Source organism: Brachycentrus maculatus, unplaced genomic scaffold (assembly GCF_059751285.1).
Source record: "Brachycentrus maculatus isolate JH-2025_06_01 unplaced genomic scaffold, ASM5975128v1 h1tg000334l, whole genome shotgun sequence".
Classification (NCBI taxonomy): domain Eukaryota; kingdom Metazoa; phylum Arthropoda; class Insecta; order Trichoptera; family Brachycentridae; genus Brachycentrus; species Brachycentrus maculatus.
Window position 1 is genome coordinate 810,472 of NW_028281083.1, and position 17,511 is coordinate 827,982.

General features: G+C 32.5%; 1 protein-coding gene across 1 annotated transcript in view; it reads right to left on the minus strand.

The window, feature by feature from the left end:
• Positions 1 to 479: 479 nt before the first annotated feature.
• Hs3st-A (Heparan sulfate 3-O sulfotransferase-A) overlaps positions 480 to 17,511 on the minus strand; it is a 99,248-nt gene continuing 82,216 nt past the window's right edge. The window contains exons 2-4 of the mRNA XM_088268871.1: positions 6,693 to 6,861; positions 5,812 to 6,180; positions 480 to 1,064 (exon numbers count right to left, since the gene is read on the minus strand). Coding sequence (XP_088124997.1) covers positions 480 to 1,064; positions 5,812 to 6,180; positions 6,693 to 6,861 — 1,123 coding nt within the window. The remainder of the gene's footprint in view (positions 1,065 to 5,811; positions 6,181 to 6,692; positions 6,862 to 17,511) is intronic.

The following is a 17,511-nucleotide window of genomic DNA, read 5'->3' on the forward strand; positions in this document are numbered from 1 at the left end:
TTTGCAGAGCAATATTGAGCTAGTAATATATCAAAAAGTCGATCACGGTTTCGTAAAAAATGCACTTGGTCACTTTCTCCTGTATGACTACGATATGCTTCATGTCAATTTGAGACACCCATAATATTTTGAAAACTATAATACCTGCAACGCAAAGTAACCCGTTATAATGATTCTTACATTCTACACAAAGACCACGATATGCATTATAATAAGTTATTCTAACTTAACGATCAAAACGACCATACTTAATTTAAGATATTTTTGATATGTAACGGTTTCATTTATTAAGTAGGTACCTATGTTACTCGCTTAAATTTATAACAAATTAGCCTAATTTACGTTTAGTATCACGGATCAACATGATCCACAGCACGTCGACACTTACAGACTCGCGTAAGATTACAGAAATAAATTTTTGATATGTACGTGTTTCATTTCATCTTGATATGTTTGGATTTCCTTAAGCCTAAATACGACTAATCCTCCGGCCATCCTAGGTCCTCTCCTATGAGTTCGTAGAACCTCTGATTGTGTTCCACGAAGAACTTTCTGAGCTTAGCGACCGTGGCTGGGTCGACTCTCGGATGTCGTCTGCCCTTGGTTTCTCTGAGGCATTTGTCGGCGGTGTCGTTCCTCAGGCAGTAGAAGCCTTTTGTTTCGTTGAAATAGAAGTTGTGCCTTCCTATCCGGCTGTCGAGGCCGAGGAACGCTTCTATCTTCTGCAGTTGCGGAACCGGGTCTTCTATGAGCCGGTCTCCGTTGACGACGAGGATTTGCTCTCTCGGGAAGACCTCCAGCCACCTGTGGAGGTATGTGTGGTAGAGCGAGATGGCTATGGGGCGGTAGGACGTGTTGATGGTCCCGCCGGGGTGGATGGCGAGCTGCTCGAAGGGGCGCGGTGGAGGGGTGGCGGGGACGGGGCCGAGGGCGGGGGCGGGAGGGCCCGAGGCGGTGCCGTGGCTCCTGAGCTGCGTGTAGTCGGATATAGCTCTGGTCACGGGCTCCCGCACAATCAGCAGGAGACGTACACTGCTGTTCATTGCACGAATCCTTTCGGGAACCTGACAACAACAAAACAAATACTTGCAACAATTCAATAAAAAGGGGTTCATTGTACTTAGTGAATACTAAAAAAGGTTAAATAAAATAAAAATAATTAATTTCCGTATTTTTTTAATATGTAGATGTAAGAAAAGTATTTCTTAAATTTTTGTTTTTACAAAAGTGTTACAGAGAAAAACCAATGTGTCGAATTAATGTCAGTTTTGAAGGAGATTTAAAAACTCAAAATGTCGTTACTTTATTATTTCAGAACTACAGAAGTATTTTTTATTATTTTTAACTTGTAACATTGAAAATAAAAGTATTGAAATGTGTGTCTGAACACGAGCTTTACGAGGTTTATTGTTACTTCCTGCGTATAACTGTTTCCTTGAATATATATATATATATATATATATATATATATATATATATATATATATATATATATATATATATATATAAATATATATATATATATATATATATATATATATTATATATATATATATATATATATATATATATATATATATATATATATATACATATATATATATATATATATATATATATATATATATATATATATATATATATATATATATATATATATATATATATATATATATATTTATGTGTATTTTTTTTAATTAGAAAAAACAATACTAAAATATATAAAGTTTTATAGATGGTAAAAATATATTAGATTAATAATCATAAGAATTAAATTCAACAAATATTTATTCGTAATATTAAAAAGTATTTAGCAAGTTAGAGAATCATGTAAAGTTATTAATGAATTGATTTTAAAAATTAATCAAGGATCGGTACTTGTTTTCTATATTAGTTAATACAATTTAAAAAAGGTTACTGAAATATTGAAATAGATTAACATTTAGTGAATACAATATCTTTTTTATAGTATTTTCATTGGTATCAAGAAAAAAAAGGTTTTGGAGGATAAGAAGATTGACAGTGGGTCTTATTCCAGACATTTTCAATGTCTACAAGATAAATAGAAATTGATACGTAAGATAACGTTATTAAACGGATAATTATAGTCAATTATCATAAGCAAAATTCCAAAATAATATACTACGCGATGGTTAATTAATACACAAGTAATTACTAAGTGCTTTCCTGATTTACATAATTATAACTTCCGCGCATTCTACAAAGCAGTAATCGATCTATGTACATACATTGTATGGTACGTTATACACCAAGATGAGAATGAGAGAAGTTTCCCGTATAATTCTGGCCTAGATATAACAAAGTTACAAAATATATGCAAATCCCATCCGTGGTGCGGTAATGCCACTCGGGGCATCGTAACTTCCAAATTCATTCTGTCTCCAAGCAAATTATGCAGCGCATACAAAATGCGTTCCATAGCCAGCGAGCGTAAGACCGTACCTAAATAATGATATTGTGGAAAACACCGTATTTTGTTCCATTGAAAAGGAAGGAAAAACGGCTCGGGAGTATATTTAAAAATTGTGTTTAACCCTACATCCTATAAACGGAAATTTATTTCATAAACTGTTTGCACCTTGGTAAGTTTCTTGTCGATCTAAACGCATTATTATTTGAATTTGAACAAAGATTCAACAAAGAATTCAACAAAGAATTTTCTTAAAAAAATCCATGTACCTACGTGAAATTTATACACAAATATTATTTGATTAAAATTGTCAAATTATAAATAAAAACACTTGATTTTTACCGCTTGAGAGTAGTAAAAAGTGGTAAAAAACAATTGATTTTATTTATAATTTAATTATGTCTTACCACAAAGTGAACGCCGAAACAATAAATAACATTAAAATTGTCTCTGAATATTACAAAATCTCCTTTGGAAAAATATCATTTTGTTATCAACAACCTTATGTATGTAAATATTTTAAAATCATTTTGAGTAATTTTCACACAAATATATTTATAAGATAACCTTCATTTCAAAATTACATGAGCGGTCTGAATATCTAAAAAATTCCTTTAGAAAATAAATATTTTGGTACCAGCACACTTACATATTCGTGTTATTTTTTTTACCTAAACCGCGAATGCTAAATGTAGAGTTAACTTTACAAATATGAAAAAGAACACTACTAATGAAAATCATTCCTCGATATTCGTACATAAATTCGTATTTTTTTCTTCAGATGTGGCACCCTCATATGTAACTGATATTTTGAAAAGAAAAAATATAACTTACTCTCCATTGATACATAAATAAAATACCATTCATCAAAATAGCATATTTTCTACTGTTTTTAGTTCTCTTCACTAGATATGAAGTAAAATATGAACTACGTGAATAGATTAAGAGTTCAGTTCGTGATTTTATCTACCTACTCAAAAGATACGAGTAAGTCAAAGAAGATTTTAGAATAGAGAACACCTTTCAAGATGGTGATAAAAAGGTGTACAAAGGCTTTCTTTTGTCAGGAAAAGCCAGGTTTTTTTAGTGTTCTTTATGGGTTGACTTGTACTGTGGTGATGGAGCAATATGTGGGTCAAAGAGGACTTTGAAGTTATTTATTTTTTATTATTTATTTATTTCATAGATACATATTTGATTCATAGATACATTTTTTTTAAACTTTTTTTTACTATTTCGCTCACTCCTTTCAAACAAGTCATTTATCAAAAAACTTGATTTTTCAGGAGATCGTTTTTAAAGTTTAAGAATAAAATGAAATGTTTTTAAAATAAATATCAAGCCACTTATTGAACTTTTTACTGTGCAACAGATCTTTTTAGGTAAAACCTGAAGGTTTTTTCTCCATTTGATAAATTTTTAGTATATTTAAAAAAACAATATTTTTACACAATATTTTTAAACAATATTTTTTCTTCAAAATGCAAAAACAACACTTTCTGACCTGTTGGGAGTAAATATTAAGTTAAAAATATGCCGCTTTTGCTGGGATAAAGTACATTTTCTGGGTATTCCGAAAACATGCACAAGTGAAAATTGTCGATTTTTGATATATGACGTCGTTGAAAGGTGTGAGCGATATGTATTACGGCGCTTTAGGCATAGCCTGCGTTGAGGCGAAATACTTGCATGTTAATACAATTTTCAATTTTAGTCTTATTTGTCTTTTTAAATTTTAAATAAAGCTTTTATATATTACATATGAAAGATACAATAACAACTACCAGTGTAAAGGTTTTACCATAAAATAATTACACCTGGACTTTAATTAATTCACTTTCTACTTTGCCTCTTCCAATGAGAAGCAACCATCGACAGACACTGTTCTTAAAGACATGATCACAACTGGAATTCTTAATGGTTACGGGCAGCTTATTAAATATCCTTGGCGCAACGAATGAAATATAATGTTACCCATAGTACAAGGGAAACCATATAGTGTAGTATACTATGTAATCTTTTCATACTGTAATGTGAATGTCAGACCAAAAGTGCATAATAAGTGTATTCCAGAGTCGTAATAACGTTTAATACACTGTTGGTTCCAATTTCCTCCTAGCTTCCCGACGTGTTCACGAAGTTTCTTGGGGTATTATAAATTGGAAAAGTTTGGAAATGCTGCGAATTTTGCTATGGCTCGATAAATCTACGGAGCTACAAATCGTAAGTTTTAAATGATTTAAACTAAAACCTATGAAAAACTTATTTTTAAATGAGAATTCGTAATAAAATATATTATATTATAAATATATGTTTTATTTTAAATAATAGTATTTACTTGGAAATTTTAATTTACTTATATTTTAATCATAAATATTTTGATTTTGCGAAAGATTCCATAAACTTATTATTTTCATATGTGTTTATAAAAAAAACTCATCCTGACATTGTCAACGCTGAGGTTATTTAATTACAAAATTTTGAGGGCGTCCAAATACTTATTCACAAATTTCGATTATTTCCAATTAAAGGAGTTATTTTTCGTATAATTTTTGAACATCTCACTAATAGATGTCTGTAGTGAAATTCTAGTGATTCAAGTACAATGTTTCGAAATTGGATCATATATATAGAGCTTCCAAGAATTTGAGTAGTGTGGTTGTCAATCATGGGTAGAATTGTTGAATGAATGTTTACACGTGTGTAAAGTAATCACTTAAAGCAACCTATGACGGTCGTAAGCCCCGTAAACGCCAGGAGTTCCATATTCTTTTTCTTCCATGTTGAGATGTCAAATAATGATATGAGGTTATTTAACATTGTTAATTGCCATTGATATCATGGTGTGATCCCTATTTCGTGCAACTATCTTTGACTTGACATTTCGCTCACTCCTTTCAAGAACGTCGTAAATAAAAAAAAAATAATTTCATGAGAACGTTTTTGAAATTTGAAAATATAATACAATGTATTAAAAATAAATATCAAGCCACTTATTGAACTTTTTACTGTGCAACAGACCTTTTTAGGTAAAACCTGAAGGTTTTTTCTCCATTTGAAAAATATTTATTATATTTTTAAAAATAATTTAACAATAACTTTTGTTCAAAATGCAAAAGCGACACTTTTTGCCCTGTAGCGGGTAAATATTAAGTTAAAATATGCTTCTTTTGCTGGGATATAGTAGGTATACTTCTGGGCATTCCGAAAACATAACTGAAAATTGACGATTTTTGATTTATGACGAGGAGTGAGCGATTTGATCTTTCCCCATTCACCTTTTCGTCCCTCCCGTCCCTTTTCCAGTTATTTTTACAAATACTGGAACAAATGTGGAGTTTTGCAATTGAAACGAAGTATGGCTTTCATTTAGAACTCACCTCGGGCGTAACAAAGTAACTGGGACTCTTCTCTATGGTGATCTGCCCCTTGAAGGAGTGCGGCATTTTCCTCCTATACCACTCGAGCCCCTTGGCGTAGTTCTCGTCCCGGTCGAAGAAGTGCACCTCGCCGGCCGCCTTCTGCACCATAGGGTGCAGGTACAGCATCTCCAGCAGGGCCCGCGTGCCGCACTTGCGCACGCCCACGATGATGGCCTGCGGCAGGCGGCGCGCCGCCCTGGGCAGCCGCGGCCGCGGGCGGGGCCGCCCCGCCAGCGGGTGCCCGATCAGCAAGGCAGGACGCGGGCCCCCGCCCTGGCTGCGAGAGTCGCCCCCCTGGCCGCGGGAGTCGCCGCCAGAACTCGCCACCTAGTCGAGAAAACATCCTATTATTATTTACACTTATTCACGATACTTTAGTATGGTTTACAACATTTTGAGTGTGTCCAAATATCAGATATGTACATATACATATATTCAAAAAGCCTGATAGGATGAGAAATACGACAATACTTTAAATGTGTCCAAATTTTTGTTTACAGCACTAGGTTTGTTCAAAAAGGTGATATTTATATATTGATGCTACGTACCTATCAATATATGAATAGCTACGTATCTGTTACGTATGTTTTCTGTTTCATGTGTTTACTGTTTTTTTTACCTTACCTTATAATTACAATTACCTGTTTTATTTGTTATTCATTATTGTAAATGTATTTATGTTAATGTTCTGTTAAATTTCTAAATAAATAAATTAAAGGTGTTGGCATCTATCCATACACCCTCCTCCCCCCTCATTAATCATCGACATTCTATTACGGATCCCTTTTACAAGTTGCGATTTTTTACTATTTTCTGCGATATTTTGATTTAAAGTTTACCTGTAAGCTGTATACGGCGCTGTCGTAGATGACGTGGAAGGTGAGGAAGAGCGAGATGAGCGTGACGGACAGCAGCGCCGCGGCCATCTTGGGCCGAGACACCCCTACCACCAGCACGCAGTCCGACAGGTCGCCCTCTGGCGCCCGAATCGCCGAGCGGGGTAACCATCTGAGGACAAAATAAAAATTCATTCATCATTACGTTGGGACAGTGGTCGGCAAACTTATCAGCCTTCTTCATGTACCAAAGTGCAACACAGTCTTCTTACAAAATACCACCCTAAACAGAATCATGGACACTTACAACAAGACATTTAATGACATTGATATTTTGGGAAAAACATAGCTACAATTAAAAAAGAGGTTAGTAGAAAGTTGTCATGCTCTGTTTACTCTCCACCAATAACCTAGTTAGGTTATGGGTGGGGTGTGAACCACTCTCATTAATTCCTGTCCTTTCCTTCTCCTTCCTGCAAAATCATACCATACCCTTACCCTTTTACTCCCTTCCTCACACACATACACTCCCACTCTTTTTTATTTTATTTTTTATCTAGCGATCAGTTTTTTTTTCATTATTATAACATAAATGTTGAATTGTGTAATTGGCTTTCTTTTTTATGAATGTAACTATTTTTTATTATTTACTAAATGTAAAGCTGTACAATTCCCGAATAATAATAAAACAGCAAAATATTATATTTACATTACAAGGATTAATTTTTTTTGAGAGCCAAATCTGTTTGCAATTTTAGTAAACCTTATTCATAATTTTATACCTTATTTTATTTATTGTTACTTATTATATTTTGATACTTCTTTTAGTGTTTTTTTCAATAATATTTTAAATATAATTCTTCACATTTTTTTATCATTACAAGTTTTCTATTTGCAACTTATGTATAAAAAAGAACACATATTACAGTACTATCACGTTTTATACGTTTTAATGAATATTTACATGGTTATAAAATTATTACAAATTGGTTATTCATTTATAATTTCCTAATTTCTTAATTCATTTATAATTTCATAATTTTAACTGACACGATATGATTTCATAAATATATAAAATATCCCCAAATTTGCGAAGCTAGCCATTAATCTTTTATAATTTCTGTGGCTTCAGTATCAAAATTGTTGTAAAAGGAATGCTACGTGAAATGAATCCTGGCAAGGGCATCAATCAAGTTAACCAATTATCTGGATGGAGGAACATTACATACACAAATAAATATTTTTTTAAACAATTCCCTCCCTTAAAATATTCGATTTAATAGAGGTGAAAAATAAACACGAAGAAAAATATTTGACATGGAACAAAGGAAATTTTGATTGAGACGGTGTTTGTTTTGTGGGGGTGTTTTTTGTGATCTTACAATTTTATCTCACTTTTCAAATATTTGAATAGGTACGACGAATTTCCATCAAAAAGGCGGTGGTAAACGTGCTAATACAAAATCTAAGAATGTAAAAATTTACAAATATTGATAAGTTTGTTAAATAATACAAAATATTACAAGTATATTTTATTAATTTGCCTTTTCTTAGCAAGCATTTTTTTGTATTTTAAAATTAATATTTGAACCTTTAAATCATTGTTGCCATCTTTATTCTTTATTTTTTTTGCGTTCAAAATCAAATGAATTAAAAAAAAGTCTGTAGTATTCTATTCATATAGTAAGTTTTAATTGTTTGTAAAGTTTTTTGTCAACAGTTTTCACTCAATAGTGCATTGTACATTGCTAACATAGCGTTATTTTGATTATTTTTTTTGGTGAAAATGTTAAAATTATCAATGTGTTTGTTTTCTTCATTTGCTTCATTATATACTTGAATCTTATATACTTGTCTTATATCCTGCTCTGAAATGTTGATATATTAAACGAATATGTTACATTAAAGGAAATAAAAATTATGTTACTTCTGGTAAGCTTCTTTCATATAATAACGATCAAATTGACGTTGCATCAATTTTATGCAGTACCCTTTGCATCATTGGGTGCGGCTAAGACGATTGCAGTATGATACTAATTTACAAATCGTATGTAACATTCACCTCAATAGTGAATGCCGAATGAGAGTTGACGATGTTGTCACGGATTGGTTTGGGGTCTCTACCGGAGTCAGACAAGGCTGCGTCCTTGCACCGTTTCTCTTCATCATCCTCATGGATTTCATTCTTCGAAAGTCATTACCATCTGACCGAGGTATATCCATCTCCCCCTCCCGGAAACTCTGCGACCTAGAGTACGCAGATGATGCTGTTTTAATTGATGACTCCGTCGAGGGTCTTCAATTGATCGTCGACAGGGTAAATAGGTACTCTACGCACATGGGGCTTACAATAAATGTTGCAAAAACCCATGTGTTGTGCAACAGCTCATGCCTAGATGCCCAACAACCCTTGACGTTGAGTAACCAGCGCATCGAAAGGGTCGAGAGTTTCAAGTGAATGGCAGCCTTCAAAAGGAACTGGGAGTGCGATTAGGACTCGCTGGGTCCGCATTCAACAGTATGAAGGCTGTCTGGAGATCGGATTTATACTCGGTGAAAACCAAATGCCGCCTATACAATGCCTGCATTGCTCCTGTTCTCTTATACGGCTGTGAAACATGGCACCTTACAAGGGCCCAAAGCAGCCGTGTACTAAGCTTTGAGAACAGGTGTTTGCGGAGAATCTTAGGCGTGCGGTGGTTTGACTTTGTGAGGAATGAAGAGATAAGGCGTAGGACGCAGCAAATCTTGGTCACAACTGTCGTCAAAAAAAGGCGATTCAGTTGGCTTGGCCACGTACTCCGCATGCCTCCTGAGAGCCTTAATCAAGCTTGCCTCTTTTACAAGGCATCAGGTTCGCGCCGCCCAGGACGACCATTGCTGACAATTCGTCGGCAGTTCTCGTCAGAACTTCGCGACGCGGATCTGACTTGGGAGGATGCAAGGGAGCTGGCAGCCGACAGAAAAGCCTGGAGACAGTTTGTGGACTCCATATGCTCCACCTAGGGAGCGGATATGGTTATTATATGTAACATTTAACGGATATCAGTGGTTGACTTATAAAAAACGGAGGAGAAAGTAAAAAAAAAGCAAAATAAAAATGTAACTGAAAACCACATTCGAGATTTGAGAAGGTTGTTAATCATAGGTAGAATGGTGAATCTTACACGTGTATAAAGTGATTTCTTAAACCAGCCTAAAACAGGTCGTATATCTTGTTAATACTTAGACTTCCATACCGTATTCTTCTTCACTTATGTTGAGATGTCAATATAAATATTTCTTTAGCTAATAAACCCAGATTTGTGAACAACGATTTGGAAACATTAAAAATATTGTCTTACTAACTAAGCTACAACGCGGCGACTATCATTCTTCGTTTAGCAAAGCTAAATTACCATATAGTCTGTCAACCATTTTATACCTTTATTTTATAAAAAAATTCAATTTCACAAAATAATATACGCCTCTTTTATATGCATAATCTTTAAAAAATGTTTCTATACAGTTTCAGTAAACGTATAATATTTGAGTCTTATAAAAATATCCCGAAATATTTTTTCCCTCCATTTATTTTTATCACTTGTCTTTATTTTGCGTAAACGCAAACAATAAAAATGAAACATTGTGTGTTGTATCATGTTCGCCTTAAATACATTTATGGATACAAATTATTGAAAGGTAAAATAAGTTGTTTGTAAGGTAATGCCGCTATCATTCATGTGTCAATATTCAATTTGCCAATATGACTTACGGCTCATATTTCATCTGAAATTTACCATCATAAAGGTGCACTCCCGCCAATTTCCTTCTCAGTGTTGCCACAAAGGGAAAAAATGTGAACGTCACCAAAAAAATAAAATAATAAATAATAAAATGCTGGTAGATATTGTCTATGTATTCAAGAAAATTTTTCATCCTGCCATCTAGAATTTAAAAATATTATTCATCGGAGATAATAGTAATGAAATAGTTGTTAGATAGAAAATCAAATCAAAATATTGGGAAATGAGGATGAAAGCAGCAAAATACGTTTAAGAGAAATATTGTTGATGTCTATTTGACTAGTTGATAAAGAAAATTTATATTATTTGATAAAAACATGTAATGTAAGTTTGTTATATAGTTTTACTTTTATGTACATGACATTTTATTTTTATTTTTAGATTACTGTGAAGTGAAAACCTCTAATTGGAATGTTATTTTTTTAAATTTTATTATATTATGTTATTTTAGTTAGATATTCTGTTTGTTTTCTAAAAAATAAATAAATCAATAGTAAGAATTAACAATTGAAGGAGATACTGACGCATTTAAAAATTGTAAAAATCGTATTTTTTTACAATTTCTACAATCAATAAAACACTTATAAAAGATAATTTTTGAGTATATTAATGTAAACTTAACTAGTTTAAAGATCTTTAATTGTTCTCATGAACAGGCGAAAATACAAACTGTATTTTCATCTCTTGATGGGAATACCTGTAGTTTTCGAAACTTATGTTGACATTCGTCACTGAAAAGTAGTCACATACAAGTGATTTATTTTTATAGTTAAATTGTCATATCATTCCACAAAGTTAATGCCAAATGAATTAATAAAATACGTACCGTTAATAATATTGTTTTTTTCTCCAAGTTATCGTAAAATAGTTTTAAATCAAATTTATTATTTTTTATTCAGTTTTATTCTTTTTGCCTCTATGTTTTCTTTGTTTTACGTTTTTTTTATTAAAATAATTTTACAATATTTTTTTTTTATAATTTAATGACAAATTATCTACGATTTTAAAAATGGTTTCCAATTATGGTATGTTTGTTTGTTGCATATAATAGTTCTTATGCCCTATTGGTAACTTATGTCTTTTTATTGTCAGAAACAACTTTTCACTGGAAGACTGTCAAATATATTTATAAAAAGGCTTTTAGATCTTTTTTATTCACAAATAAAATTTTAAAAATCTATGATCTATGTATGGGACCATTTTGTATTTAAAAACGAGTAAAATACTGAAACTTCTTAAATTTTTACTTCTTAAAACTTAATTATATAAATAAATGTTAATTACATTATCTTAATAATATTATAATTTGTCTGGTTAATTCATGCGAGTTTCTAACTTGAAATACTAAATGCGCCCATTTTTGGTGGGCGTTCTCGCCTGACTTTGCCACGCGGGTAAACCTACCCACACAATGGGGCGGAAAAGTACCTACTAGCGGGTGTAGAAAATTACACGGATTGTGTAGGCGGATTGGCGTGGGTTGCCACCCAGTGCCTACTGTCATTCATTTCATCAAAAAGATAAATTATATTCGTCAAAAACGATATATACTAAGAGAAATTCCAACGTGGGATGATAGAACACGTCGGGTTTGATACATCGCTTTCCGTTACACCCGAAACAATTTTGATACATTGAAAACTTTTGTATGAAGCGTGTAATTTGACGTAAGTGTGACATGAATAATCATATAACTTAGTTTTAAACTACTACAAATAGAAAACTTGATTACGAAATTTTGTTGCATTATATTGTACAACCATATATATTATTACGATTCAAATATGACTGTACATATAAGTGTATACGTTTACGTTACAATTTGTCTCGATAAATCTAGACGTGTCGCCATCTTTGACAGTGCCGTTTTTATATTCTACGACCCAGAAAATTTCATATATTCTGTCGAAATTCAGTCAGTACAACATTGAACCATTCAAAAAACAACACCTGAAAGATCCTGAAAATACGGATTATATATACTTCTTCTACGTTTGAATTTATGTATTTTTGAGACTTCATATGAGGGTTTAACAGTCGTAACGGATTAAATTTATTTTCTCGTGCTTTCGTTAATTGATTCGGCAGTTATTTTGTGGTAATATCTTTCCTTTATATTTTTTAATTTACTGGGCTAATAACACAGAAATAGTAGCATTTACCAAGTAAAACATAAATTTAAAAAATTAATTCTTTATTATAAAAATATTTATCAGCCTCCGTAGCGTAATGATCAGCACGCTCGGCTACCGTTCTGGAGGTCCCGGGTTCGATTCCCAAGGGGGGTAAAATAAATATAAGTGATTTTTTACTGTAATATTTATTTAAAATTACTATGGACTGGTAGCTGAAGCGGAGGGCGCATCACCTTTCCTTCATGTATAAACGATCAAGATAACACTGCGTTTATATGATACAGTGCCCTATGCACCATTGGGGTGCGGTCAAGGGTTTATTAATAATTCTTATTAATAATTATTATTTTAAAAAAACTGAGTTTTTAAGCGCCCATTATGCTACTGTGTTGCTCAATAGACACGACTGACAAAGCCAAATTTAATATAAATTGAAATTGAACTTTTAACAATTTGAAAAGTTTTAAAGTCAATGAAAGTTGGTGACCCACTCTTATGCTGTTAAGGAAATTTAGCACCGTTTAGGTTCTACAAAGTAGCAAGGGAAATCTCCATGTAAATTGATTAAAGTCATTAGCTAAATTAATATGCGAGATGGCTGCATTTGAGCCTCAAATGTATCTCTCGAGGATTCGTTGTTTGAAAAGAAGATGTGATAAAGTGAAAACTTACTGCATTAGAACTCGCATTGTGATACCTAACTGCGTATAAACTGTGTAACTGTGTATGAAACTTTTTTCATAATATATGAATGAAACACGATAAAAATGAACTCAGTGAAAAATGACAAGTTAAAAGAATGTTAACGTTTTATTGATATTTACTTGTGAGAGGATCTGATGGTTTCACATCAAAGGCATTTTATTTCAATATCTCTGTGCAGATTTAATTTTTTAAAATCAATTGCATTTAAGAAAGTGAATAAATCATTACCTTTTCCATCATTTTCTTTTAGTACATAAGCTCTTACACCAGAGAAAGACTGTTCGGAGAGCTGAGTTAAAAAACAAAAGAACCTTTTTTATCAAGTAACTTTATATATTAAAAAATATATATTCAAATTTTTATATTTAAATTTTTATATTTAAAAATAAAAATAAAATTAGCAAACTTTCATTTTACCCAATCGATAACATATCATAAATACTGTAGCCCAAAAATTTTCATACTCCCTTTGCCACTGTGAACCTACAATAGACCTACAATATATCCAGAAAACACATGAACGAACATCCATATTTCCATTAATACCTCTACTTTGATAAAAATTGCGATAAAAACTTATGATAAAAATAAATGCACCTGACTTGAGTAAATCCAGTCACTCTAAATTTTTAGTTTTATAAATTTGGAAATAATATTTTCAGACCTGTTTTAATAACTGTCGGAAAAAACGCAACTGGATTAAGGAAAGTATCTGCCAACTTACTAAAACTTACTAAGTTTATTCTAACAAAATATGTTATCTTCTGTAACTGAGTAGAACATTCCGAAGTTTAAGTAATGTGGTCGTCAATTATTAGTAGAATGGTAAATGTTACGAAATGTATAACGTGATTCATAAAATCAGCCAAAAGCAGGTTGTAAACCCTTTAAATACCCAGTCTTTTACATTCTAAATAGATTTTTCATCTATTTTGAGAAATGAATAAAAATCTTAAAATATATCTTTAAAATCTGAAGATCCCTACATCTATTTCATCCATACAACCTAACCTTGCCCAACTTTCGTTTGAAATTCATGAATTTATTTTTGCCCCAATCATATTCAGGAAACATGTGTTTGGTAAAAAAAACGTGACGTCATGCGGTGGTTGGTATTCCCGGCTAATGTGGCGCGGACCACGTGATTGATTAGTTTCCGTTCGCATTTTCCCGCCGAAATCTCCCGCCACAAATCCGCACTTCCTTGGCGCCCACGCTGGGCCTGGCTCCCCGCAAAGGATAAATTATTACACGGCCTACAGTTATATCCGACACCGGTATCTGAAATGGAAATATCGCCGAATTCAAGGGTCGCCATTAGATTTTGTTACGCGAGCGTCAAATCTGCGCGGAGGGAATTATTTTCCGATTTTTTTTCTAGCGGGTGAATTTAACTTTTTTTTTATTAGTAGCATGTTACATATAAGTGTATACGTTTACGTTACAATTTGTCTCGATAAATCTAGACGTGTCGCCATCTTTGACAGTGCCGTTTTTATATTCTACGACCCAGAAAATTTCATATATTCTGTCGAAATTCAGTCAGTACAACATTGAACCATTCAAAAAACAACACCTGAAAGATCCTGAAAATACGGATTATATATACTTCTTCTACGTTTGAATTTATGTATTTTTGAGACTTCATATGAGGGTTTAACAGTCGTAACGGATTAAATTTATTTTCTCGTGCTTTCGTTAATTGATTCGGCAGTTATTTTGTGGTAATATCTTTCCTTTATATTTTTTAATTTACTGGGCTAATAACACAGAAATAGTAGCATTTACCAAGTAAAACATAAATTTAAAAAATTAATTCTTTATTATAAAAATATTTATCAGCCTCCGTAGCGTAATGATCAGCACGCTCGGCTACCGTTCTGGAGGTCCCGGGTTCGATTCCCAAGGGGGGTAAAATAAATATAAGTGATTTTTTACTGTAATATTTATTTAAAATTACTATGGACTGGTAGCTGAAGCGGAGGGCGCATCACCTTTCCTTCATGTATAAACGATCAAGATAACACTGCGTTTATATGATACAGTGCCCTATGCACCATTGGGGTGCGGTCAAGGGTTTATTAATAATTCTTATTAATAATTATTATTTTAAAAAACTGAGTTTTTAAGCGCCCATTATGCTACTGTGTTGCTCAATAGACACGACTGACAAAGCCAAATTTAATATAAATTGAAATTGAACTTTTAACAATTTGAAAAGTTTTAAAGTCAATGAAAGTTGGTGACCCACTCTTATGCTGTTAAGGAAATTTAGCACCGTTTAGGTTCTACAAAGTAGCAAGGGAAATCTCCATGTAAATTGATTAAAGTCATTAGCTAAATTAATATGCGAGATGGCTGCATTTGAGCCTCAAATGTATCTCTCGAGGATTCGTTGTTTGAAAAGAAGATGTGATAAAGTGAAAACTTACTGCATTAGAACTCGCATTGTGATACCTAACTGCGTATAAACTGTGTAACTGTGTATGAAACTTTTTTCATAATATATGAATGAAACACGATAAAAATGAACTCAGTGAAAAATGACAAGTTAAAAGAATGTTAACGTTTTATTGATATTTACTTGTGAGAGGATCTGATGGTTTCACATCAAAGGCATTTTATTTCAATATCTCTGTGCAGATTTAATTTTTTAAAATCAATTGCATTTAAGAAAGTGAATAAATCATTACCTTTTCCATCATTTTCTTTTAGTACATAAGCTCTTACACCAGAGAAAGACTGTTCGGAGAGCTGAGTTAAAAAACAAAAGAACCTTTTTTATCAAGTAACTTTATATATTAAAAAATATATATTCAAATTTTTATATTTAAATTTTTATATTTAAAAATAAAAATAAAATTAGCAAACTTTCATTTTACCCAATCGATAACATATCATAAATACTGTAGCCCAAAAATTTTCATACTCCCTTTGCCACTGTGAACCTACAATAGACCTACAATATATCCAGAAAACACATGAACGAACATCCATATTTCCATTAATACCTCTACTTTGATAAAAATTGCGATAAAAACTTATGATAAAAATAAATGCACCTGACTTGAGTAAATCCAGTCACTCTAAATTTTTAGTTTTATAAATTTGGAAATAATATTTTCAGACCTGTTTTAATAACTGTCGGAAAAAACGCAACTGGATTAAGGAAAGTATCTGCCAACTTACTAAAACTTACTAAGTTTATTCTAACAAAATATGTTATCTTCTGTAACTGAGTAGAACATTCCGAAGTTTAAGTAATGTGGTCGTCAATTATTAGTAGAATGGTAAATGTTACGAAATGTATAACGTGATTCATAAAATCAGCCAAAAGCAGGTTGTAAACCCTTTAAATACCCAGTCTTTTACATTCTAAATAGATTTTTCATCTATTTTGAGAAATGAATAAAAATCTTAAAATATATCTTTAAAATCTGAAGATCCCTACATCTATTTCATCCATACAACCTAACCTTGCCCAACTTTCGTTTGAAATTCATGAATTTATTTTTGCCCCAATCATATTCAGGAAACATGTGTTTGGTAAAAAAAACGTGACGTCATGCGGTGGTTGGTATTCCCGGCTAATGTGGCGCGGACCACGTGATTGATTAGTTTCCGTTCGCATTTTCCCGCCGAAATCTCCCGCCACAAATCCGCACTTCCTTGGCGCCCACGCTGGGCCTGGCTCCCCGCAAAGGATAAATTATTACACGGCCTACAGTTATATCCGACACCGGTATCTGAAATGGAAATATCGCCGAATTCAAGGGTCGCCATTAGATTTTGTTACGCGAGCGTCAAATCTGCGCGGAGGGAATTATTTTCCGATTTTTTTTCTAGCGGGTGAATTTAACTTTTTTTTTATTAGTAGCATGTTTAAATTAGATTATTGGTATTTCGATTTATTCATATTGATATTATAAATGGACTAGTAAATAACGAAATGAAATAATGAGTACTAAAATTATATTTTTGTTAACTAGAAATAAAAATACTGCTACACTGTAAATCACAGTAAATTGGACGCCGTAATTTTAAATTAAACTTTTTTCTGATATATTGAGTACATAATACGTATACGTATGAGTTCTAAAAATTATATTTGTTTTTTATTTTAATTTTAAAAAAGCTTGTTCCCGGCTTCGTGTTGCTAAAGCTTAGTCCAATTAAATGAATAGTAAGGAAACAGAA